General features: G+C 34.5%; 1 protein-coding gene across 1 annotated transcript; it reads right to left on the bottom strand.

The window, feature by feature from the left end:
• Window positions 1-47: 47 nt before the first annotated feature.
• Window positions 48-27,790, bottom strand: LOC110023156 (zinc finger protein CONSTANS-LIKE 13-like). The gene is made up of 4 exons (XM_020722427.1): window positions 26,922-27,790; window positions 2,281-2,511; window positions 440-723; window positions 48-345 (listed from the first exon to the last, which is right to left on the bottom strand). Exons 1-4 carry the CDS (start codon window positions 27,666-27,668, stop codon window positions 231-233), a joined length of 1,377 nt encoding a protein of 458 aa, XP_020578086.1. The 5' UTR covers window positions 27,669-27,790; the 3' UTR covers window positions 48-230.

Here is a 27,790-nt window from a genome sequence, read left to right as displayed (position 1 = left end):
TAGAGAGAGAGAGAGAGAGAGAGAGAGAGACACACGAGTGATCTTTTTTAGCACCAATCATTTAATTCATGGAATACATCATTTAACAAATGGTATATAAAACAACAGCAAAAGCTCTCGACTCTCTCGAATTTCAAAGGCATTTTTATAGCACCAATCATGAACAGCAATAAAAAAGACAAAAAAACAATCACAAATATATACATACATAGTTTGATCAATCTTTGTCTCTAGCCATGATTCTCATCATCCACATTCTCAGAAGACTTGACAAATCGACCTTTAACTCTCCTTCTGATGTCCGCTCTCGCCTTCCTGGACTCGTACCTTATGCGCTTATCATACCTACATGAAATTGGAGAAAGAACAGAAGAAATAAGAAACTACTCAGTATGAAGGGAAAAATAAAAGTTACAGGTTCAAGGGAATGGATCAATGCCTTCGTGTTTTCTTTTTCTCTTTGTAACGCTGCATGGCGGTTCCCCTTTTCTCAGCCAGGAGTTGGGTGTCAACCTTCTTGAATGAATTCACAAGCTCAGTTCTAACGAGGGGCTGTTCACCAAAGGAAATCTCCTTGCTAATGGAACCACGTCCTGGATTGAGCGAAGAAGAAACTGCAGGACAAGATATGGTGGGTAAATTATTGCTAGAGGATGGTCCATTAAGTATTGAGTTGCCTTTTTTGCCTTTCCACTTGCCTAGCATGCTAGCTGCTGCCCCGAGCTGGAGATAGAAACAAACGCATTAGAACTACTGGTTAAGAATAGAGATGTAACTAGGCCAAGCCGATTCATGAGGTGGCTCAGGCTCGGCTCGATAAGTGGCTCAAGAACTGAGTTCGGTGGGCTAACAAGCTAAGCTCAAGCCAACCCCGACTTGACTTGTTAGCTCGTGGGCAGACTCATTTAAAAAGTAAAAACATTAAATATACTCGATATATAAAAAAGATCAAGACTTTATCTTTATATTATTAAAAATATTAAAAAAATTAATATATTTATTTTATATCAAGTAATTTCTTGTTATTTATTTCTTAATTGTTCATTCTATTTTTCATTTTATTGAAACACTAACTTAAATTAACATTATTTTATCTTTTTGAGAATAAGAATAAGCCGACAGGCTCGTGAGCATTTAAACTTGAACTTGATCTTGAACTCAATTAATTAAACAAGCTTAAGTCAAGGGTAGCTTGAGCTTCACTCAGACTGGTTTACATCCCTACATAAGAATGTCTGGTAGGCTGCTTTTATATAGTTTATATTGTCTGGTAGGCTGTTTATGTTATTCATATTTGGAGCGTTATGGGATATTCACGCGACTTGCATCAATCCATTCAGATTAAGTATCAAATATAAATTATCATTTTTCATAAAATCTTCCATACTGATCATTAGTTATGGTTTCATCTAACTTCTAGTATTCTTACGTAAATACCACACCACATTTGATTCACCCAATACAACCACTGCAGTAGCAGGAAATTTTCTATGTTCACTTTTTCCCATGGACATCCCAAAATATGCAGATAATTGCTGCTTTTCTCACTACAACGCTAAAAAGCAGTAGTATTGACAGTTCAACAAGAAATTAACCTTCAAATTTGTAAGATAAATGGTCTACTTCGAAAATTTTACATATATCTATAAATTGAACATGATCATCAATCAAGATACCAATGGCTGAAATGCAATCGAATTAATAAAGAAAAAGAGAAACTTCTTTTCGGTTAAAGTACTGAAGCGACAAGTCCTTGGTTTGGTACTAAAACAATGCACAATTTTCGGCATTGAACTAATCAAACAAAAGATAAGAAGGAAATAGCACCAAATAGCACCATGAATATAAAACTTTCCTATGCTTCATATATAAAACTACTAATTAAGGAAAATCTACAAGATAACAAAAATAAGGGCCATAATTAAGGAAAATCTACAAGATAACAAAAATAAGGGTCATTTACATAGCACACATTTCTTATGTATTTGCATATCTCAAATCTAAACTTTCATATTTACACATATGGCACTCAAATCTTTAACATCACATAAAAAATAGCACAATTATCATTTTTTAAAAGAGAAATACACAATTTAATGCATAAGTTTAAAGTACCAAAGTGCTATGTAGGTGTGAAATATATAAATACGAAAGAGTTGTGTGCTATGTATGTAAATTTTGCCTAAAACGAACTGTATAAATGTAAACCAGATCATGTGATGAGCAGGGCCGCTCCGTAAAAACAAATGTTAAATGGGTACACTATTCTTAACAACTTACTTTTTGACATGGCATGTGATGAATGTTATTAGTAGAAGAAACATCCTCATTTGACGAAGGGCAGTTTTTCTCATAGAAGCCTTCTAGAATTTCCGTATTTGTAAAAGTTCTCTCTTTAAGAAGCTCACTATAACTCTTAATCATAAAACCCGAATTGTTTCCAGCATGGCCATCATCAAGTGGAGAAGACACATTGTGCTCCCTAGACCGTCCTAGATTGAAATCCCATATCTGAAAGGTACGTAAACAATTAATGAAAACTGCAATGGCCACAAAGAAAATATATAATAAGTCAAATTAACAAATGGCATGGAAAAATTATATGAATTCATATACGGTGAAATCATACATATAACCACTGAAACAAACCATTACCTCGCAGGTCAAATAGAAATTTTATATAAACGTATCAGCTGTATGCATTGTTATAAAGGATGGAAGGCTAGAGCAGTTGTTCACCGTCTCAAGGTATATTCTGGAGTTGAAGCACTTAGATTCAAGTCATAAAAACAATCACTCTTCATAAATTAGTGATGGAAAACCAAATAAAAACAATCTCTCGTCAACAAAATAGGGATTGGAGTCCTTGAAATATTCAAAAGTGCATGGATTCATCCTCATGCACTGTAATATTGAATATGATGATCTTGGTGGGAACAATGGTCGGATAAAGTGTTCTTGACATATGATGCTTTGACCTTGTCTTATAACTGAATTTTGTTTGAGGATCTTCCCAATAGGTTAGAAAGAGGACTCGGGCTCTAGTGATAGTGGAAAAATAAAAGCGATTAAAAGGTTGGGATCAGCCTAGGTCCAAACCTGAGAGCATTTGTAATTATAGTTTCAGCGTGACCGATGTAGAGCTCCCTGGGACTACGAAGCACAAGAAATAATTAGAATAATGTGTCCATATATGTTCTGGAGTATTTGTAATTTTCTAGGGTTTTTAAGTATTTTTATTAGAGGTTGGAACGAGAGTGTCATATAAAAATCAACCCCCCTAGGTTGACAATCCTAGATTGGGCATTCAGTTTTAATGGATGGGAACGGTTTTAGGTAATGCAAAAAATTTTGGGATCACTTGTAGATGATATAAAACTGTCCCTAAAATAATTTTCGAGCTCTGAACAAATTTTCAAGGATATTAGTGTCTAATTGGTCAAATGAACAAGACTAGGCCTTTTTTTCCTAAAGCCATGTCCGGCTGCCCTAATGTTGGTTTTCCCTCCATTTTTTGGGAGAATCGGTAAGAAAATCATATGGTAGAGGCCTAGAGAGATATTAACACCAAGGCTCTACAAAACAAAACATAATAAGGTCATACAAAAGATGAAATCCTTTCCCTCACAAAGTAGATTGGTTGAAGGAGATCGCCGAAACTCCTCAAGTGTTGGCCATCAAGCCTTTACTCTCCTTGGAATAATTTTTAAACAAGCAATATCAGTTCTCCTTCACTCTTTACTGCAAGATTTTACAAGTGTTTACAATGAATGATTCGCAAGAACACTAAAGGAGGGAATGGGAAGAGAGGGAAGCCCCCGAATTTGAGGAAGGTATAACTACTCCTTCCAAAGCATATTTCAGCTACATAAATATAGAAAAACAATTTATTTATTTATTTTTAAGCAAGTAAATATTCTAAAAAAAATTTCATAAAAACCATCATATTTGAAAATCTGAACTTAAAAATTTCAATTGATTAAACTTTTGAAATTTAAATTTTCAAAGTTTCACATACATATAATTTTACAGAATAATTATATAGCATGTAAAATTTATTTCCAAAGAAAATATTCTTAAATTAAAATCTTCATTATGTTCCTTGCAACAAATTATTTATTTATTTATTTTGTTTTGACTTCTTAGAGTTTGTCCAATTCCCATAATACAATTCTTCTCTAAAATACTAAAGTCTAGATACTCTTCCACAAGAACATGTGCTATTTTCTCTAAATCTTCCCTTCTAATCCATGTGTGCTCACTGAGGGGCTTATCCTTCCAACTCACCAGGAATCTGAGTTCTCCAATATTATTAGCTGGTGCTTCATCTATAAGTATATACTCAATGTCTAGAATGTTTTGCTAAATATCCACTAGCATTTGGTTGCTTTATTCATCAGCAAAATAGTTAGTCTCAAAAATCCTATAAAACATCTCTTTGGAATTTTAAACGGACCAACAGCCCTTATATATAATATCTTGAGCTAAAAAGTATTTCTTTTAGATATGATAAGAAATAGTATATAATCACCCTCTTTGCACTCTTTTATGGATAATTTTACATTCACAAATTCAATACACTTAATATAACTTTATTCGATTTATTATTTATTTGTTTACACTTCTATGTAAGCCAATAATAGTTTTAGCAAAAGTAAATGCAAAATCTGAAAATGCATTTATACAAAATATCAACTATATCAGGAGTAATTTTAGGAATATAAAAAATAAGATAATCCATATGGTAACTACTTTGTTGTTATTGAAATAGTATAATTATGATCAAATTCCGAAGTAACTAAATAAAGCCATGAGATGTAAAGCCACAAATAACGAAAAATAACATCAATAAGATTAAAAATAATACATAAACATAACAAATCATGACATCTTTACTGAGGTCATCATAATAAAGATATAAAACACAAATATGAATTTTAAGTGTTAATACAAGATGAAAGTTTAAACACCTTCATACTCACTTTCATCAACTTCAAAGGAGTCATCATATACAATGCTTCTATTATCTTTTGATTTTGTATTATTGACATCTTAAAAATCTTTTCCAATCATTATATTTTTCTGCTTATTCATATGAATCAACAATGAATTCAATATAATTTAAAATTATAAAAATTAATAACACATTTGAATAATTCATTGAAATAAAAATCTTGGCTTCTAGCTTCACTTTATATATATATTTTTTCTTTTAAAATATTTTGAAAAACAAGCTACTCTGAATTCAGTCGTCCTTTCATAATCAGATGGCATGTTATTATTAAAGGTCATTCCTTCATTTTCAACTTCAAATCTTTCATTATTTTTTAGCATTAATTCATTCAACATCAAATAGTATATTATCAACAACCTAAAAATCCATTTCATTATCACCATTTATTTGTCTCTATAGCTTGAGGAGTCATTCAGGTTTTTATTAAACATAACATGGACAAACTTATTCTTATAATTGTTGGCCAAATAGTTTTTCTTTTATGAAATTTATCATCAAACTACTTAATATAAGATACCACGGTTTGTAATTGGTTTTCTTCAAATTTAGTTGATTATTTCTCTTTATTTTCTCTTAAATATAAGATAAATTACATAGCACAAATTACTTTTAGAAAACTTGAGTAATTCTATACTACTTAATATAAGATACCATGGTCTGTACATGGTTTTCTTCAAATTTAGTTGATTTTTTCTCTTTATTTTCTCTTAAATATAAGATAAATTACATAGCACAAATTACTCCAGAAAACTTGAGTAATCCTATGTCTGACCTCATAATACTACTCTTTCATTCAGAAGACACAAAAGACCCAACAATCTCTTCGTAGAAAACTTGAGTATCTGTGTCTTAACTCATACTACTCTTTCATTCAGAGGACATGAAAAGCTCAACAATCTCTTTCTGCATCGCTGTTTCAGGGCATGTCCTCTTATATGTGTTTCCTTTAACTATTTTTTTCAACTTGACCTAAAATTGCTTTTAAAGATATTAAAACCTAAAGAGCTTATTTGATTTTACAAAGTATTTATAAATAAATAATTTATTCAGTTAACAATTATAAGTTTTCCCCCAACTTATCCGAGCTTATAGGGATTTAAGGAGTTACTAAAATATGGATTTAAGGCATAAATTTTTTAAGGAATGAATAAACAATAGGTTAATAAAATATGATTTTTTTCTATCACGGAGTTAATTATGCTCTGAAGATTATGAAACCTTTCATAAAGTCATTAAGAATTGTTGATGAACTCCAGCAATGGGAATCATTGACGAAGCTATGATCAAGGCAAACAAACAAATTAAAAGAGATTTAAAAGGTCAAGAAGGTGCTATTAAAGAAATATGAGAATTATAGATGAAAAATCGTATGATAAGCTATATCAATATTTGCATGCTACTGCAGATTTTTAAACCATCACTTACAATATAACAAAAGCTTTCATATGAATAAAGACATTACTATTGAAATGTATGCATGAATGAAGATATCCTTGAGGTTGATTATTTTAAAACTACTAAAACTTGAAAATTTTTATTTCAAGAATGAAAGTTTGGATTTAGAACTAGCTACATAAATATTTGCATGCTACTGCATATTTTTAAACCATCAATTACAATATAACAAAAACGTTCACATGAATAAAGATGTTACCATTGAAAGTTTAGATTTAGAACACGCAATTACGCTATAAAATACAACTCCGAGTAAATTTGCATTGACTTATTAATTTATATTTAAAAATGTTTAAGCTTTTTTATTTCAATATAAATTGATAATTTTCTTTTTGTTCTCCTTTAAAACATTGATAAACACAATTACAAGATAATGTGCCTGAACTTACAGTGGATTTACTCTCTCTTACTTGTTCAACTTCCAATAGCATAGAATTATCACATATGATGTCTCTTTTGAAAGTAATAAAAGCAAGAGGCCATTATGACTCGTTGTGGGTTTAAATTTTAAGTAAATGCTTATCATAAATCTCACTTTGTACTTTCATTTTATATTAGCATTTAAGAATTATGATTATAATTATCTTTTTAGTTTGATGAACTAAATAAAAAAGTTAATGATTAAGGTCATATTTACGAGTAATTTTAATGTTATGGTTTTTATATTTTTTATTCGAGTTTTATACCCCAATCAACCTTGAACCTTATGTCTCACATCGCTAAGAAAATGCCTCAATTCCCAATATCTTTCTTTTTATATTGATTTTGTCCATAAAATTCAACCTACCATAAATTTGATAGAGTTGAATTATTTCTTAAGATACAAGTTTCCAAAATTAGAAGCACAAAGGAAATCACTCCCACAACTCCCTTGAATTGGGCCAAACTAAAGATCTAGAGAAAAGTGGAGGTAAATGACTCCTTGACGGTAAAGAGCCACTCTCTTACTGGTTTTCTTCGTAGGTAAGCACTCTCTTATTTTGGTGGATTTGGTTTGAGAGAGGTCAACTTGAAAGAGAAAGCAAGTTCAATGTGCAGCAACCAATGTTGCATGGCCTCATTAAGGGCTGGTAAAAAATTAATAAGAAAATTTACATGGAGTTCCAAATAAATGGCCTTAGGGGTAAGGTAAGTTGTAGTAACTGTGGTCATAAAAAAGTATGGTTCTACGAATTGGATAGAATTGGGAGGGGTAGCATAAAGAAAATTAAAGAAGCAGGGGTCCAATGAAAACAAGCGACAACAGATAGCATAGCACAAACTGAGAAGGATTGAGCGGTGTAATCCAGTGTTAGAGCATGTAGAGAACACGCACGATGTAGCCCAAGCACGTGATCGTTTGCAGTGGTGGACATTGGAGTTTGATTGAGCTTCAAGGTTAACAAAGAAAAGAGTGCAATCACACGAGCATCAATGAAGCATAAGGAGAAACGGTGGCAATTTTTAGATAATGATGCGAGAAATAGAAATATTCATTTGAATTGGATACTAAATGATAGAAAACTAAAAAATAATCAGGAAGAGAGGATCATAATCCAACATAAGATAAAGAGAGAGAAAGAGATGAGAAGGGAAGAGGAGAAAAGAAGAGACTCAAAAGGGAGAAGGGTGGACAGTTGCAAAAGAGGAAAGACAACTTTAGACAGCTTTGATTGTAATTTACTTTGTTTTTAAGCAGTATTTGGAAGGCACTTATGTTGATGGCGCGCTGAATTAATAAGACAACAAACAATAACCCTCCACAAATTCTACATCAGTGAGAGCTCCATGCCTTGAGTATTGCCCATCTTTTAGATGTGTGCCCTTTTGCACATTTTACTCGAACTTTACATTGACAAATGCACTACATGATACATATACCAAAATCTAAATACAACACACATCCATGTAGAAAAACCCACATCAAAATAAATGAAGCAAGACTTGGGCATATATTAATTAGCCAGAACTTCTAAAGAATGCATTCCAATTCTCCATGCAAATACATATAGATCATGTCTGCACTTCAAGTGCCTCCATGCAAATACATATAGATCATGTCTGCACTTCCTTGAATTCATGTCACACATATATATGAATATAAGCATACGCACACACACATGCGTGCACAAATGTACTACACGATACATATAGCAAAATCTAAATGCATCATACATTCACATAGACAAAGACACAACAAATTTAGCTTCAAAATTTAGACCATATACTGCAATACTCTCTACCACTTACCTTCTTATTAGCTTTTGCCCTCATTCTCATTCACCAACAAACAACACATTTGCTCCGACATCTATTTAACATACAACTTAACTCCAACGTCAATCACACAATTTATCAATCCCACAGTGCAAAGGAGGGCAATTTTGAGGAAAGAAAGCTTGCAAGGACTGATATGTGTTAAGCAAAAGGTTGCTAGCTTGTTGGTTTCTGCAGCATCCACACTAAGGAAAAGCAGTAAGTGCAAGGTTGAAGGATATGTTGTAGCCCATGGTTTCTGACAACTAATAGAGGGAGAAAAGAATGGTGGCAAAGTTGATACCTGCCTTGAAGAATACATTGCCAACACAACATTTGGATGTTGCAAGGCGCAGCAACATCCACATAGTAAATGCAGGCATCCTAAATGGTAGCGACAAGTTTTTATGGTGCTGAAAAGAGCAAGGAGGTTTCCTATGGAGATCAATGGAAATGGCAAAAGGCAGGAAAAATTAATGGATGTAGAATCAATGGTAGAAAAGAAGTGGGGTCTACAAGAAAAAGGATGGGCTCTCTCTCACTCACAAACTCTCTCTCTTTCTCTCCAACACCCAACACCCGCCCCCCTCTCTTTCTCTATATACCTTGGGCAAAGTATGGTAAAAAAATAAAATTGTTTCAAAGTAAATGGGTCAATTTTTTTAGGTTCTCTTTTTTGGTAGGAGGTTTTGTGTTCTAAACTAGAAGTCAAAAAATAAAACACAGTTAAATATATCTCAAGAGTCATATCCGAAGTTTGCTATTTTTTCAACCAATCCGGAATGTTTTTAACATCAATGATAACTCACCACGAACAATAAAGACATAATGCACGTTTAACTTTTTAAAGAATTGAGAAAAGCTCAACATGCAAAATGAGAAAAAAAATTTACATCAACAGTCATGAAACAAAGCTGAAAAAGGAGAAAAAAGAGAGAATCAAGGTAGCTCTTCTATAAAACAGCAATATAAGAAAGTATGATGCATGGGTTTGAGGGTCGAGCAAGTACATAACAAAGCAAAGGAAATGGACTTGGACACATGGGGGTAAGCCTAGATGGGGGTTATTTTAAGGCAGGCAGTCCAGAGATGAAAAAAAACAGAAAAAGAGAACGGTTAAGTAGAAGAAGAAATAAAGAACAGCAAGAAAGAAGTTTAGTCAACACAAACAAGGATGAAAACTGTGTTAAGAGGTTTAAGGAAATGAAAAATAAATTTAGATTTAGCTTTTAACAAGATTTGTGATTAAGGTTTCATCATACTAATGATATCATTTTCAAGACCAATGATGATATTTGTGAAGAACACTACGGATTGAATGTTTACAATTCTTCTGCATTTTTAAAAAAGAAAGAAAAATTTCGACCTATAATTTTTTAGCATTTCAATGAAAAGTGTTGTTGTTACGAGATCTATACCAACAGATTTACGTGGTTCGGCAAATTGCCTATGCCCACGGAATTGCAGAGGATTTTACTACTTAAGGAATTTACACTTGTCGATCACCTCGACTTACAAAAGGAATTCCTCTCTCTTCCTCTCTCTCTGTTCTTCTCTCTCTACACCGAGATACACCGAAGAAAATCTACACCGAGATACACCGAAGAAGAAATATGTAAAGGAGAAATAAACTCAATTTCTCTTCTGTCACAAGTCACCAAGAAGAAGCCTAGGGAGAAAAATCTTCTTCTTCTTTCTTCTTCCTTCTGCCGCAAGGAACTACCTCTTGCACTTCTTCTCTTCCACTGCCCCGTGGAAGCCCAAAGAACTCTTTCTCTGCCTCGAGAAAGCCTGAAGAAGAACACCGTGATTTCACATAACTATCAAATCTGAAAGAGAGCCGCTCTTTTTATCACGAAGAGGAGGAAGCGAAGGGATGCTTCGCTTTGTGAAATATAGGAGGGGACGATTCGCAGCAGCAGGGAAGTGTGACTCTTCGCGATCGGGAGCGGGATTGGGCGCTGATTCGCAAAAAACGAAAGCAGAGGCACGAGCGGGAGATGGGAACGAAAGCGCCGTTTTGCAAGGAGGCGGGAGCTGGAGTTCGCGGGAGATCGCGATTCGCGATCGGGGAAGCGGTTTCCAACACCTAACAATCTCCCACTTCGAGACAGATACACATGATACACATGATCCAACATCTCCTTCCTCGAACTAAATCTCCACTGGCGGTGTCGCCCTTTTCTTCAACTGAATCCTCCAACATGAATCCATTTCCTTGAATCCTCCATTGAATCTTCTAACTTGAATACTCCCCCTCTGCAACTCAAAACCTCTGTCTTCACTCCAGAAGACCAACTGAAGCTGTACACAACTTCAGTTTCTCAAGAGTAACACCCTCAGTCAACATATCAGCAGGCTCCACATAGCTTTGCACCTCCAAGCTATATCCTGGGTCACTTGTCTCTTCTTAAAACTCCCACTGCATGGGCAACATCCTGCCTCTGCTGAAAGCCTTTTTCAACAAGTTTAGCCTTGTACCTTTTACTGACATCACGTTCAGTCTTCACCTAATACACTCACTTGTTGTGCAATGTCTTCTTCCCTGGTGGAAGTTCTGCCAGCTCCCACTTGCTCGAACTTTCAGCTTGCAAGATTTCTTCATAGCATTGGTTCTTCAACATCTGTCTGTAGAACAATAGGAATGGGTGACCCGGACCCACTTTCCTCTTCACTTCCATCATTGCCCTATACTGTGGTCTCTGATAGATTTCCTACCACATTCAAAGCCCCTGAATCCAACATCCAGTCTTCAACAGAACTATGAACTGCCAACAATAGTGCATCATGTGATTCTTCAGATACAATATTTGCACTATCATTCTCCATCTTCTTAGAATTTCTGCAGTTCTTCTTTATGTGGCCAGCCTTGCCACAATTCCAACAGGTTGTCTGCTTACTAAACTTTGATTTTGATCTCTCTATCCTTGAGTTCCTTTCATGTCATCTCCCTCTGAAATCAACATTCAGTGTCGAACTCGAACCTGAGACCTCGCTAGAATCTTTCCTGCGAACTTCCTCAGCCAAAATTAAATCAAGAATATCATCGTATTTCAATTTAAATTTACATGCAGAACTTTTAATCCTGCAGAACTGCTAACTGCTATCCTCATGGCTTCCCAACTGTCTGACAATGAAACCAACAAGATCAATGCACATATTTCATCATCAAAATCAATTTTTACAAACGCCAATTGAGTTGTGATAGTATTGAAAACATTCAGGTGTTGAGCAACAGAAACACATTCCGTCATCTTCAAGTTGAATAACTTTTTCATCAAGTGCACCTTGTTATTCACCGATGACTTTTCATACATACCTGCTAAAGCTGCCATGAGATCTGCAGTCGTCCTCTCCTTGACGACGATATGTGCAATGGACCTCGATATGGTCAATCGAATAACCCCAGAACTTGTCATCCAACAAATTCTATTCAGCCTCATCCATTCTTTCAGGTCTTTTCCCCAATAACAAAAGATGAAGTTTCTTCCCATAAAGATAATTCTATATCTGCATTCTACGGATTGAATGTTTACAATTCTTCTGCATTTTTAAAAAAGAAAGAAAAATTTCGACCTATAATTTTTTAGCATTTCAATGAAAAGTTGTGTTGTTACGAGATCTATACCAACAGATTTACGTGGTTCGGCAAATCACCTACATTCACAGAATTGCAGAGGATTTTACTACTTGAGGAATTTACATCAATCGATCACATCGACTTACAAGAGAAATCTCTCACTCTTAGTTGTTCTCTCTTCTAACATCGACTTACAAGAGAAATCTCTCACTCTTAGTTCTCTCTTCTCAAGAAACTCTATACCGAGATACACCGAAGAAGAAACACGTACAAGAGAAATAAACTCAATTTCTCTTCTGTCACAAGTCATCACGAAGAAGCCTAGGGAGAACAATCTTCTTCTTTTTCCTTCTTCCTTCTGCCGAAAGAACTACCTCTTGCACTTCATCTCTTCCACTGCCCCGTGGAAGCCCGAAGAACTCTTCCTCTGCCTCAATGAAGCCTGAAGAAGAGCACCGTGACTTCAAATAAAATCTGAAGACCTCAATGAAGCCTGAAGAAGAGCACCGTGACTTCACATAACTACCAAATCTGAAGGAGAGCCGTTCATTTTATCACGAAGAGAAGGGAGCGAAGGGATGCTTCGCTTTGCGAAATAGAGAAGGCAGGAACGGTTCGCGGCAGCAGGGAGGTGCGACTCTTCGCGATCGGGAGCGGGATCGGGGGCCGATTCGCAAAAAGCGAAAGAAGAGACAGGAGCAGGAGATGGGAACGGGAGCGCCGTTTCGCAAGGAAGCGAGAGCGGGAGTTCGCGGGAGATCGCGATTCGCAATCGGGGAAGCGGTCTCGAGCGCCTAACAAAAAGGGAAGGGCCAATAACCTGAGGGTTATAAGAGCAATTGTGACAAGAATATGCTTTGCAATCAACTGCGTTCTCCCAACTTTAGGGTCAAGCAAATGTATGGAACCACATTATTCTTTTTTTTTTCCCTCAAGTATGGAACCACTGATATGACACACATTTATTCAATTTATTTCATAATAGAAGGAAATAAATGACACAAATCATGTTAGTTGTGTGTTCAGGTGACTTTATTCTATTCCATATCTATGGGACATAATATTGCCCCAAGACATTAAAATAATTAAATCAGACAAAAAACAACCCCTGATTAGCCAGCAACAAACCTTTCAAAATTATAAACTTTCCAAAACAATAATGGTAAAGATAGATGCACAGCATAGTTCTATATTTAATAATTTTAGCTGAGTCCCACTAATAATTATTTGCATGTAGGTACGTAGTCATAGAAGACCATATCTTCCTAGCATCAAACTTCGTAAAATCACTAGTGTAAATATTACGAGGCTATTAATGAAAGACATGCATATTATCATGCTAACTATTCAAATTTGACAAAAAGTTCTCTTCGGCTATTATCAGTTATCAAGAACTTTAATTACCTGAGGTTATTGGCATGCAGCAGAAAATCATGGCATTATCATCCTATCACAATATGTATATTCCAAAGATATAATATTCAAATAAACTGAATGCACCCATCAACATCTGAGAAGACTAGGTCATGCAAGGAAATTATTTAATAGGTAATGCCTCAGATGTAGCAACCACAGGTACTCAAGCCTTGTGAGATAAAACATTTAAGGATTTCTAATGCATACATGCTATGGGAAGCATAAAATCAAATAACACAAACACTCACAAGTCATGAATCCTACGTAGTTTAGTAATTATTCATTACTTAAAAAAAATATAAAGAGGTTCCACAAGACGTCAATTCTATAGTTTCTACCAACAAAAAAGCAAGTAACATGTAACAATTTGGAGCTATGAAAACCATGCAACTAATTGAAAATGACACACTCAAGGAAAAGCCATATTATACCAAACTTAAATAAAATCAACCATGCATTTAAACCAATAATAAAATAAAACAAAAAACAAAGTAAAAGGAATTAAGCCACCACATTGAGCCAACAACTTGTACAAATACATTTTTGGTTGTAAAATATACAACTAAATAAAATTTTATTTAAAATAATAATTTCATTCAAGATTAATTCATATTTAACTGATCATTTAGTTAATGGTTATACAAAATAAATGACATATCTTGTTCATTAAGTTCATATCAGTCAACAAAGATTTTCTTACGTGTCCCTAAGGGGGTGTTTAGGATCACTTTTTATCTTTTATTTTTTATTTTAGTTTATTTTTTTTTAATTTTTTTTATGATTTTCTTGTTTTTAAAAACAAACAACAAAAAAGATGTTCGGTATTCATATGCATTTTCTATTTTTAAAATAAAATTTTAAAGTAAAAAAAATGTATATACCTTTATTTCAAGGGGCATTTATATACAACTCACTTATGTATTTACATATTTTACACCTAAACCTCACATTTTACATTTACACCATCCTAATATTTCTTACCACACCAAAAATACCACAATTTCAACTTAAAAAAAGAGGTTAAATGCACCTTTTCATGTAAGGTGGTGGGTTTGTAAAAAATGAAGTTTAGGCCTTAGATATATGTAAACACGTGAGAATTGAGTAGTACGTATGTAACTCTTAACAATTATTCATTTGATATATACATCACCTTCAGTTTCGTCACCAAGCTCGTCGGTGCAGTTTCCTCAGGAAAAACACAGCTATGTCTTCAGATCGTGCTCTTCGCCACAGCCCCCGCTCTTCTGGAGGCGTACTTACCAACTCTCATTTCATCTCTATTGAACCCCACCTTCCCCACCGCCGCCTTCTCTCACTCTCCTCCGACGCCGCCCCCTTGATTACATCATCTGCTCGGCCTTCTCTTCTAAGAAGCTCTTTGGCCTTCTCAATCATGTCGACATGTTGCTCTCCCTCATTCACCTCTCCTCCGGAGGACGCATCCTCATCCTCAACTACACCGCCCCTTCTTACATACCATTGCCAAGATGTGATTCATTGCTCTCCCAAGCTCTTTACTGTCGCCACTAAGCTCAAGGAGCAGGCAAGAAGGTTTAATCTTGCCATCATTGTCTCAAACCACATTGTTGACGTCGTCGACAACAAATCCAATAATCACTTCTCTTCCCTCCTCTTCACTTCCAGTACAGGTGTGACCTCCGTCGACATAGTCCTTGCAAGTGATTCAACGCCCTCAGCTGATTTGGGCTATCTCGGCGTCAATCTCCTACACGAGATTGGACTATATGATTTGAAGGTCATTTCAGAGGTCATAGTTTCAAAGGGTGGTGCCTTCCATGCTACCCTTGACGGGGAGGATAGCATGATCAGCGTAGCTATTTTCCACGGCAGTGGTTGCATCGGAAAAAGATTGGTCATATCGGGATTTGATCTGTTGTTGGTAAAATAGATTCTAAAAAATAGTGATAACACATTTTCTCTATTTTTGGTATTTCTAACAACAGTTTAGAGCTATTTAAAACCAAAATAATTTAAATACACAAAAATAAGAAAACAAGCCTGTTTTTCTTTAATTTTTTTTAAGAAAAAACAAAAAATGGTTCCAGATAGGCCCTAAATAACTGAACAAATCTCATTATTATAGTATTAACAAGCCCAACAAGTTAAAAGCTAGATATTTTATTTCTTTCAAAGAATTCCTTCAGACTAATTATCCAATCTAGGATATCATCCAACAAAATTAGGAATACAATTCTCAACCTTATAATACTTATGTTAAAATTGTTTAGACCTCTAGTTAAACTTACATTATATCTTTTTTTTTTATGTAACTGACACTTAAACTGTACAATATGCCAAACAAAATATTATGGTGTTGTTATTATGTGGAACCTGATTATGTTAATCAATTATACACTCAAAGCCCTCTATTTCTTCGTTCAAGGTCAAGGTAAGTTTCCAGGGGTACTGGGGAGTGGGATGACCCCTGTATTGGGTTTGGGGGTGCTGCCCCAATAAAACTTTTTCAGTATAAACAGCACCAAGAAGGCAGTGCCGCCACATCCGGAACAGGTTCAAACCCGAGAGCACAATGCTTCAACGCTCGGAGGGGAGCACCGTAGCCCCAGATGCAGCACCACAGTGTTGAGACCAGTAACGCTACAATGCTCATTCCATGTTCAGAAATCTGAGAGCACGATACTGCAACACTCAGATGCAATGCTGAAACACCCCTTTGCAGTGTCGTTGTGCCATAATCTGAGAGCACGATACTGCAACACTCAGATGCAACGCTGAAACACCCCTTTGCAGTGTCGTTGTGCCATATTGTAACGCACCAGTGCCAGTAACCGAATTCAAGGAGTTTGAAATTTATATTCCAGATTCACTACGTGATTTTTTATGGGTTGAGGTTAAATTTTGAGATTTCTCGTGTGAAGGAGAAATGAATGTTCTTGAGTTCCAAAAAGTTTAGAGGCTTGTGTGTTGTAATTTGTACAATTCCCCTGATTTTTCACTATGGATTTCTTAGTGTGGAGTCGCTCTGTGTTTTTTTCACATTCATGAGTTCTTCAAAGTTGAATCTCGGTGTCCTTCATATTTTATATGATTTCTTTTTTTTAAGACTATGTCTAAGTTTTGCTTCGGATTTCTCGAATTGGTTTCCGCATCTCTCCTAACAAGCGATATCAAAATGAGATTTATAACATTATTTGGTTAGAGTGGGAGCAATGGCCGACGAAGCAAAATAAAAAGCTGAAAAGTCCAAAGGTTCGAGCTTTATTTTCTAAAAAATGCAAATTGAGGATTTATTGTATAAAAAAAACTGCATTTCACTAAATGGAATCACCAAGAAACTGAAATCAATGAGTCGGAAATAATGGGAAGTTCTTGATCATACAACACTAGGTTTCATCCGACTTTCACTCTCCTTATATGTTGTTTTGAACATTGTGAATGAAAAGATTATCGTTTATTTCATGGCTACACTAACAAGGATGCATGAAAAGTATTTGATTTCAAACAAAATCTTTCTGATGAAGAGATTATTTAATATGAAGATGGAGAATAGTAGCTCAGCGGTTTAACATTTGAAGATCTTCAACACTATAACGAACCAGTTATGTCCTATCGACAATAAGTTTAATGGTAAGGTAAGAGCATTGTTACTCTTATCTTCACTATAAGATAGCTGAGATAGACTAGTTACTGTAGTGAATAACTCATCAGATAATATAAAGTTAAACTTTTATGATATTGTGGGATTAGTGCTTAAAGAAGAAATTCGTAAGAGGACGAGTAGTAAAACTTCAAATTCTACTCTTAATGATAAAAATAGAGGAAGAAATTTGAATAGAAACATAAAATGAAATAAATTCAAGTCCAAAAGAGAAATGTATAGGTTATGAAGAGAAAATCATAGGTAAATACTGGAACTACAATGCTCACATGCAGCACCGCAGTGCCCCTTTGGAGCATCGTTGCGCTCTATCGCGATGCCCTAACGCCGGCAACTGAATTCAAGTAGCTCGGGTTTTATATTTCGGTTTAGCAACATGATTTCGTATGTGTTGAAGCTGGATTTGGAGATTTCTCTTGTGCAAAAAAAGAGGAAGGAATGTTCTTGAGTTCCAAAAGTATAAAGGCTTGAGAGTGGTGTAATTTATACAATTCTCCATATTTTTTATTATCGATTTCTTAATGTAAAGTGGCTTCTTGTTTTTTCAAGTTCTCTGGTTTTTCCATATTAAGCCTTACTATTCATTGTATTTTATGTGATTATAGTTTTGTGTGCTTCGATTCTAAGTTTGGATCTCTCGAATTAGTTTCTGCATCTCTCCCAACAAGTGGTATCAGAGTGAGATTTATGAAGTTTTTTTGTTTGAGTGGGAGCAATAACCAACAAAGATATATACAAAATTGAGAAGTTCAATGGTTTGAACTTTGCTTTCTAGAAAATGCAAATTGACAATTTATTGTATCAAAAGAAATTATATTTCATTGGATGGAATTATCAAAAACCCGAAATCAATGACTTTGAAAAAATTGGAAGTTCTTGATTAAGCCACATTAAGTTTGATTTGACCTTCACAATTCTCATATGTTGCTTGCAACATTGTGAATGAAAAGACTATTATTAATCTCATGACTGCACTAACAAGAATGTATTAGAAGCATTCAACTTCAAACAAAGTCTTTCTGTTGAAGAGGTTATGCAATATAAAGATAATGGATGATAGCTCAATGGTTAAACACTTAATAACTTCAATACTGTGACAAACCAAATGTGTTTTATTGGTATTAAGTTTGATGCTGAGGTAAATACACTATTACTGCAGTATTATTAAAAATTATGAAATTGATATCAGATTATCAAATGAATAAGTCTGAAAACTAAATGAAGTTAAACATGTTCTATGTTTGAAGAAAATTTTGATTTTTATGAGCCAGCTTACAAAATCAAGGTATGTGACGACTTTCACAGAAGATTCGTGAAAGGTGAATAAATGTGCAATATTAATTACTCGAGGCAACATTGAATTTACCTTTTATCTTATCAACGAGATATCTAAATTAATTAGAGTAGCAGGAACAAATGTTAATGCAGGTCTCCAGCACTACAGAGTTAGTTATATGAGTGAGAAAGATAGTCCCTACTTATAAAAACAAACTTTATGATTTAAAGCCTATAGATTTTAATTTTTTGTGAAAATTAAGTTTATGACAAGTAAAAGAATGTTACTTTCTCTAAAAAAGGGTTACTTTCTCTAAAAAAGGGTCTAAAATGTTGGAGTCAATGCATATTGATGTAAAGGATCCTACTCCAATACAGTATATTGGAGGTTTTCTATATTTTATCTATTTCCTTGATAATCACTCCAAGGAGGTATGAGCTTACTTTTCTAAACATAAATATGATGTGTTTGATGCATTTATGGAGTGGAAAGTCATGGTTGAGAATGAAATAGGTTTAAGATTGAAGTGTCTCAGATCAGACAATATTGGCAAGTATCGTGAGTATAACTTCAGAAGTTATTGTGCATTAGAAAAAATTAAACACGAGTTCATTATTCCATGGATACCATAGTAAAATGGTGCTATTGAGCACATGCATATAACCACCACAAAGCATGCTAGGAGTATGAGGTTGTATGTAAGCTTGCCCAAATAGTTTTTGGTAGAAATAGTAAACACTACAGTTTACCTGATAAATCGTAATCCATCAATATCTTTGAATGATGGCTTACAAGAAGAAAGTTAGAGTGGAAAAAAGGAAAATATCTCACTTGAAAGTATTTGTTTGTTCATGTTGATGCAGGATCCATGTTGATGCAGGATCCATAAGTTTCTTTTATTCAAAATATGTTAAGTGCTCTTCCATTGGATATAACTTATATGAATTTAGTTAGAAAAATCTGGAACTATCAGAAATCAGAAATTCATTAATAGTGGGATGTCACTTTTAATAAAATGAAAATTTATTGGGATGGAATAATAAATCAAGATTGTCTATAAGTTACTTCTAAACATCCTTCTAAATAGGTTGAGATAGAAGACTCAAAGTCATCAAGAAGATAGAGAAAAGACAATTGCTCAAACTGACGAAGCACAAGGAGTCCCTCAGACACTTGCTACTTAAATCAAGAGGTCCGGCAAAATCACACGATCGATACAAAGGAATTATCCTTTGGACTATCTACTATTAGCATAAAGTGGTGAATCAAAGTACTATAATAAAGTTACTTAAGTTGAAGACTCAAAAAAGCAGGAGTTTGTTATGGAAGACGAGATACAGTCACTAATGTCAAATCAGACATAAGAATTGATTGAACTGTAAGATGACAAAAAGGTTCTATACTACAACTGAGTTTAAAGGCTAAAATAAAGTCAGATAGTAGCAAGCACAACAAAATAAGACTTGTTGTGAATGGATTTCAACAAAATAAAAGAGTTGACTATACTGAGATAATTTCCGCAATAGTGAAGATGACAATTATCAGAATTGTATTGAGCTTAGTAGCAAGGGAAGAACTACATCTGAAGCAGACTTATGTAAAGCAACATTCTTACATGATAGACTTAAAAAAAACTGTATATGGTGCAATCACATGGATATGAAATTCAAGAAAAAAAAATTATTTATTTTTTTAAGCAGATAACAAGACAACCATACATGGGATTTAACAAGTTTATGTCAGATAGTAGATACAAGAAGTGTTAGACAAAACATTGTTGTTTTATTAAACATTTTGATAATTATTATATCGTGTTTCTTTTATATGTGGATGTCATACTGATTGTAGGAGCAGTTATGAAGAAGATTAAGAACTTAAAGGAACAATTATTAAGAAAGTTTAAAATTAAGGATTTAGGTCAACCAAGAAAATCCTCAGTATGAGAATCAGTAAGGATCGTAGTGGAGGTGTATTGAAATTGTATCAGAAAAAATATGTTGAAAATGTCCTACACATGTTTAACATAAGTGAAGCAAAATTAATTTGCACCCAGTTAGGTAGTTATCTAAGGAACAATTGCCTAATTCTAAAGCAAAAAAACACAGATGAGAAGGACTCTGTATTGCTTTAAGTAGTTGAAAGTTTGATATATGTGATGATATGCACAAGAACAAATATTATATATATAGTGAGAGTAGTCAGTACAGACAAACATCATTGGAAGGTGATGAATGGATTCTTAGATACTTGAGAAGACAATCAACAAGTCACTTTGCTTTGAAAGTGCGATGATTGATCTACAGGGACAGATTCAAATCTGACATGAAATACTGAAAGTAGAAAAAAATACAACAGATTATATCTTCACTTTAGAAAGTGCAACTGTGAATTGAGTTTCAAAGCTACAACAAATTATTGCATTAACGACTATAAAAGCTGAGTATATTGCTATTACTGGGGTTATCAAGGAAATGATTTGACAACAAAACTTTATGGCAGAACTAGGAAGGAGCAAGGTAATGAATAGCTTCACACTAACAGTGTTAGTGTTATTCATCTAGCAAAAAATACAACATATAGAATAAAGCACATTCAACTAAGATATCATTTCATTTATTCACTTCTAGATAATAATTGATTACCTTTGGAGAAAATAAATATAGACAAAATCTAGTGGATATGTTGATTAAGATTGTAACAGTTCAGAAACTAAAACTATGTTTGGCTTCAGTTGGAGTTTAGAAAGATTGAGACAAGAATAAGCCACACTATAGTTCACAACTTTGAAGATGCAATTTTTTTTGAGAAGAGGGGTTAATTGCAATCAATCTCCAAGTGAGAGATGTTATTATGTGGAGTTTGATTGTGTTAATCAGTTAAACATTCAAAGCCCTCTATTTAGTCATTCAAGCTTGACGGGAGTTTGATTGAGGGGTAGGGGGTGACCCCCTATATTGGGTTCAGGGGTGTTGCCCCCAAAAAATTATTACTGTACATAGTGCTAATAAAGCAATGTCAACGTGCCCAATACAGGATCAAATACAATACAGTGCCAATTGAAGCACGACACTCCAACACCCAGAATAGGGCACCGCAACGCCCATATTCAGCGCACCAACACCCAATCCAAGTTTAGAAACATAAAAACACAATACTATTGCCCTCGGATGCAGTGTTGTTGAACCCTATCATAACATCCTAACACCAACAACTGAATTCAAGCAGTTAGGGTTTTATACTTTGGCTTCCTTGCATCATTTCATGTGTTGAAATTGATTTTCAAGATTTTTCTTGCGCAAAGGAGAGGGAGTGTTCTTAAGTTCCAAAAGTGTATATAGGTTTGAATGTGGTGTAATTTGTACAATTTTCTCATTTTTCATAATAGATTTCTTAGTTTGGTACAATGTTGTGATTTTTTTCTGTTCTTGAATTTTTTCAAAATTAAATTTTTGTGTTATTTGTATTTTACGTGATTTTCTGTTTTGTGTGCTTCTGTTCTACGTTTTGCTTTTGATCTCTCGAATCAATTTTCGCATCTCTACCAATAGGTGGTCTTAAGCTTTGTTAATGACTGATGCAGGATACCTTAAAGATGTATAGGTATTAATGCACAATTGCACATATATAATAAGTTCATTCAAAAAATGCATGAAGCCTAAAAGGTCATGACTACAAGCTTTTAACAACAACAATAAAACCTTAATCCCACTATGTGAGGTCAATTACATGAATCTTTTTTCTCCATTGCATCCTATTTAGTGTCATATTTTCATTTAATTCTAATAAATTAAGATCATTTCTTATACAATAATACAATAAGCCCAAGTTTACAATAAGCCCAAGTTTTCCTAGGTCTACATCTGTCTTTCTTAACATAAGTCGAATCTAAACATCAACTCTCCTAAGCGGATTATCAGATATTCGACGCTTCATGTGACCAAACCACCTAAGACGACTTTCTCTAATTTTGTCCGTCACAGGAGCTACACCAACCCTATCACGGATATAATCATTTCGCATTTTGTCTTTAAGTGTAAAGACATTCTTCCACCTAATCATTCTCATCTCGGTGTTATGCTTGTCTTTTAAAGGCCAACATTCAACGCCATAGAGCATTGCGGGTCTCACCAACCTCTTATAAAATTTTCCTTTCATTCTAAGCGGTACTTTTCTATCATACAAAAGACTCAACATGAATCCTTTTGATCATTATACCATTTTACGAGTGAAAGAATAAAATGTTTTAGCTGAATGCGCTTCGTCTTGACATAAATTTTGACATTCTTTGCTAGAAGAATGACACTCATACTGTCACTATGAAATTTTTCATTCTCTTGCTCATTGTCCATTTCTCTTATAAAGCTCTAAAGCTAAATTATTTCCTTGCTAGCCTCTGTGATAGCAATAGACTTAGTTTTTGTAGTCGATAATGTAACAATCTTCCGCAATCTTGAAACTCAACTCATTGTTGTGTTCCCCAAAGTGAAAATAAATTTATTATACTTTATCTATCATCAATATCTTCTACCAGATCTGACTCAGCATATCCTTGTAGATTGATTCTTGCACTTCTAAAGCAAAGTGATTCTTTGACAGTTCCTCTCAAGTATCTGAGAATGCATTTCATCGCCTCCCAATGATGTTTTCCTGAATTACTCATTTATCTACCGACTACTTCCGCTTTATATGCAATATGTGATCTTGTACATATCATCACATACATTAGACTTCCAATTTCTGAAGCACATGGAGTTTTTCTCATATGTGTTTGCTTAGCTTCAAACTTATGCGATTGTTCCTTGGATAGTTTATAGTGACTACCTAAGAGGTTGCTAACAGATTTTGTCTCATGTTGAATCTATTTAGGACCTTCTCAATATATTCTTCCTGAGACAACCTTAATTTACCCGCACTTTTGTCCCTGCTAATTTTTATACAGAGGATTTTCTTGATTAGATCTAAATCTTTCATTTCAAACTTCCTTGATAATTACTCCTTTAAAACCCTAATCTACTCTATATCTACTCCTACAATTAGTAAGTCATCAACATACAAAAAAGCACAATGTAAAAATATCTCAGGCATCTTTTTAGTTTTTAAAATAATATTAAAGAGTTTAGTAAGCTAAGAAACTCCCAAATCTCCCAACCATTTCCATACTTCAATTGGGATATCATCAGGTCCTACAGACTTTCCACCCTTGGTTTTCTTTAAAATCTCTTTAACTTCTTTTCTACTAATGCGACGGTAAAAATGAAACATTTTATTATTATTAACAATATTAAGATCACTATGGTCGCTCGTATTTTCACTTCTTCATTAAAAAGTTTATCAAAATAATTCACCCACCTATGTTGAATATCTTTTTTTAAGAAAAACACTTTTTGATTTTCAACTTTAATACACTTTACTTGAGGCAAATCTTTACTTTTTTTTTCTCTTTGTTTGGCTAGTTTATACATATATTTTTCAGCCTCTTTAGTATCTAATCTATTATAGAGATCAATAAAAATAGAATTTTTAGCGTCACATGGAAAAATATTTAGTCAATCCTCCTTCAGTTCGAACATAAGTAATTGTTCTAGTATACATATCTTTAAAGACTTGAATATAAGTCTTATCAACACCTTTCTTATCAAGAACTCTCCAAAGGATATCTTTTGGAACCTTATCGTAAGTTTTTTCTAAATCAATAAAAATCAAATGTAGATTCTCCTTATTATCTCTAAACTTCTCCATCAAACCTCTCAATAAATGATAGTAGACCTGCCTGGCATAAATCCAAATTGATTATGAGAAATCTTTGTAATACATCTTAACCTATGATTAATTACCCTCTCCCATAATTTTAAAGAATGACACATCAACTTAATTCCTCTATAATTTGCACAATCTTGTGCATCCCCTTTATTCTTAAAAATGGGGACCAAAATACTTTTTCTCCACATCTCAGGCATCTTTTTAGTTTTTAAAATAATATTAAAGAGTTTAGTAAGCTAAGAAACTCCCAAATCTCCCAACCATTTCCATACTTCAATTGGGATATCATCAGGTCCTACAGACTTTCCACCCTTGGTTTTCTTTAAAATCTCTTTAACTTCTTTTCTACTAATGCGACGGTAAAAATGAAACATTTTATTATTATTAACAATATTAAGATCACTATGGTCGCTCGTATTTTCACTTCTTCATTAAAAAGTTTATTAAAATAATTCACCCACCTATGCTGAATATCCTTTTTTAAGAAAAACACTTTTTGATTTTCAACTTTAATACACTTTACTTGAGGCAAATCTTTACTTTTTTTTTCTCTTTGTTTGGCTAGTTTATACATATATTTTTCAGCCTCTTTAGTATCTAATCTATTATAGAGATCAATAAAAATAGAATTTTTAGCGTCACATGTTATTCTTTTAGACTCCCTGCAGGTCGTTTGATATTTTTTTCAGTTCTCTAAGCTTATACATTTAAACCAATTTTTATAACATAACCTTTTATATTTGATTTTTTCTTGCACATTATTAATTCCACTACAAGCTATTTTTATTTAAAGAAACTTTTTCTTTTAATTCTCCAAGTACATATGTTGTTACTTGTTTAATAGTATTTGTTATTTTATCCCACAAAGCATTTGTTTCATCATGAACATCCCAAAATTTGAAATCTTGAATTTTACTCATAAAAATAATTTTATTTGTGTATTTTAGGTTCCCCCATCTAATTCTACACCGATGAGCCCTAGTATTCTTTATTTTACAACTATTCATCTTAAAATCTAGAATTAATAAATGATGTTGGGTACATAAATCCTCACTTGGAATGACTTTACAATCTTTACAATCTGGACGATTTCTTCTTCTCATAAGGAAATAATCAATTTGTGTTTTATTAGATCCATTCTTATAAGTAATAAGATACTCATTTCTTTAGTTAGTGTTAGTAATAACAAAATCTTATGCCAAAGCAAAATATGCAAAATAATAAAATAGCTCTACCTTCTTCATTAGTCACTCCAAAACCGTAGCAACTATGAATATTTCTAAAATCTTCTACCACTCTACCGACATATCCATTTAAATTTCCTTCAATAAAAATTCTTTCTTCATGAGGTATCATTTGTATTAAGTCTTCTAAATCATTTCAAAATTTATCTCTAGACTCCAAGCTTTTAGCAAATATTCATTAATTGTGATTAAAACAGAAAGACTAAGAAATTCAAAGCATGTGCTGGTTCATTAGTTTTCTACTAGAAACAATGTGAAGAAATTCAAAATCAAGAGAAACATTTATTTAGTGAAAATCATGATTGTAAAAATCCAAATTATATCCAATTTAACTAATATTGATTATACATTCAAATTAATAATAAGAACTAAAGAATTGAAATAAAACAAAAGAAAATCACCAAATCAAAGTGAATGCTCATAAGGAAATAAACTCATACAAAAATCTTCAAATAATCTACTTAATGACAAGGATAATTTCCAAAAGTTAAAAGAATAACATATTCAGGCAGAGGTTTATTCCATACTAAAGTGTATTACTTTTTCTTCGTACATGCCTCAACCTTTTATTAATAACCACAAAATCCACTTAGATTTTATATAAAATAGAAAAAGAGAAAAAATTCTAAAACCAAGTAAATCATGCACAAAGTTGATGATAATCCCACAAAATAGTCACAAGAAACCCAGTGCAATAGAATTTCAGTTCAGCACTATTAAAAGCATGTTCAATAGGACCTTCGCTTCACATCCTCCTCACGCCTCTGAGTTGATGAATCGCCTGCTCCACTCCATCAACAAATTCAAATATTCATCCTCAAAAGGATTTGACAGTGATAGAACTTCTTTGACTTGACCTCCATACCACTAAGTTTGGCTTCGATGATCTTGACCTTTCCCAGCATTCGCTGGATCTAGTGACTGATGACCTACAGCATTTGTGAACTTCGAGGGCAATCGTGTGGGCATGTGTGACCTACAAAAGTCAGTTTGTGTGACTTGTACTTGCTAGTGCAGGTCTTATTAAAGTGGCATAAATGTCAAATATATATATATATATATATATATTTTTTTTTTCCATTTCTTCTCTTGTAACTCCAATTGAGGATGGGACACAGAATTACAGCTTCCTTCCATTACCCAACTTCAGCTAAGAACTGGAATCATTTCAAGTACAATGCTGATGGATTAACGTTTAAGCCTAGGTTTAAATTAAAAAAAATATGTAGTTGGCTCTGCTTCACCGAATCAAATATCACGGAATTCAGTAATAACTAAAGATGAGAGCAATACAAAACCTGAGAAGCGTGGTCGCTAGGTCCACAGCCCCAGATCAGATCACCCTCCTCCACAACCCGATGATTTTCCTTTAGATCCGCACAGTCTGACGGTGCCATCATTAGCAAAGACGCGAATGGCAGCTGCTGCACGCTATGGCAATCCTCATCACCGCCACCACAACCAGTTGCGCTCCGGCACGGCGTCCTCGGACTCAGCTTGCTAGCTGCCTCTGAAGAAGAATCCCGCCTCGCCATCTCTTCTAGCTGCTGCACCACAGCCGGCTTTCTCTTCCCACCTCTACTGCCGTTGGAGAAGCAAGGCACATATAGGTCGGCAAAAACCGAATCGATTGTACCCAAACCAGCAAACATAAGCTGTTCCCCGCACTCCACAGAGTCTTTCAAGTCGAGTTCGATACCCCACGAAGCGGCAAGCTCCACGACAGAGGGGAAGCCGGAGAATCCCTCAATAGGAACGCGCCTGTGCCCGTCGCCCGTGTCAGCGACAGCTGAGTGGACATCTAAATCGCACTCCTGGCAAAGAGCGAGCTTCTCCGCCGAACACCTCACTATTGCTGCAGCATCACCGCATTTGTCGCAGATCTGGGACCGTACGTGCTTCCAGGAGAGCGCGTTAGCTCCATGGACTTGCCGGTCACAGGCGACGCAGAGACGAGCAGTGTCCGCCCTGCAATAGATCACAGCCGTCGCCTCTGAGCAGTAATCGCAGACCAGCGGACGCTCGTCTGTGATCCCCTCACCCATCGCAAACCCTAGCTCCGGCGCCGAAATCCCACTCCTGGTAGAGTTCTACGGAGAGAGAAGGAGAAGCAGCTGAGATTGAAATGAGTGCCGCTATAGAACGACGGAAGCAAAGAGCAGTGGAG

The sequence above is a fragment of the Phalaenopsis equestris genome, unplaced genomic scaffold (assembly GCF_001263595.1).
Source record: "Phalaenopsis equestris unplaced genomic scaffold, ASM126359v1 Scaffold000219, whole genome shotgun sequence".
Taxonomy (NCBI): domain Eukaryota; kingdom Viridiplantae; phylum Streptophyta; class Magnoliopsida; order Asparagales; family Orchidaceae; genus Phalaenopsis; species Phalaenopsis equestris.
The sequence above is the reverse complement of the archived record's forward strand: the minus strand, read 5'-3'. Positions and strand labels throughout refer to the sequence as shown.

What these genes read in the sequence shown, in the direction of transcription:
- LOC110023156 (XM_020722427.1), bottom strand. Translation starts at nt 27,668, where the DNA reads ATGGGTGAGGGGATCACAGACGAGCGTCCGCTGGTCTGCGATTACTGC. An exon ending in ATCACATGCCATGTCAAAAA is followed by an intron (nt 724 to 2,280) that starts GTAAGTTGTTAA and finishes TTCTATCTCCAG; the next exon opens with CTCGGGGCAGCAGCTAGCAT. An exon ending in GAGAAAAAGAAAACACGAAG is followed by an intron (nt 346 to 439) that starts GCATTGATCCAT and finishes AATTTCATGTAG; the next exon opens with GTATGATAAGCGCATAAGGT.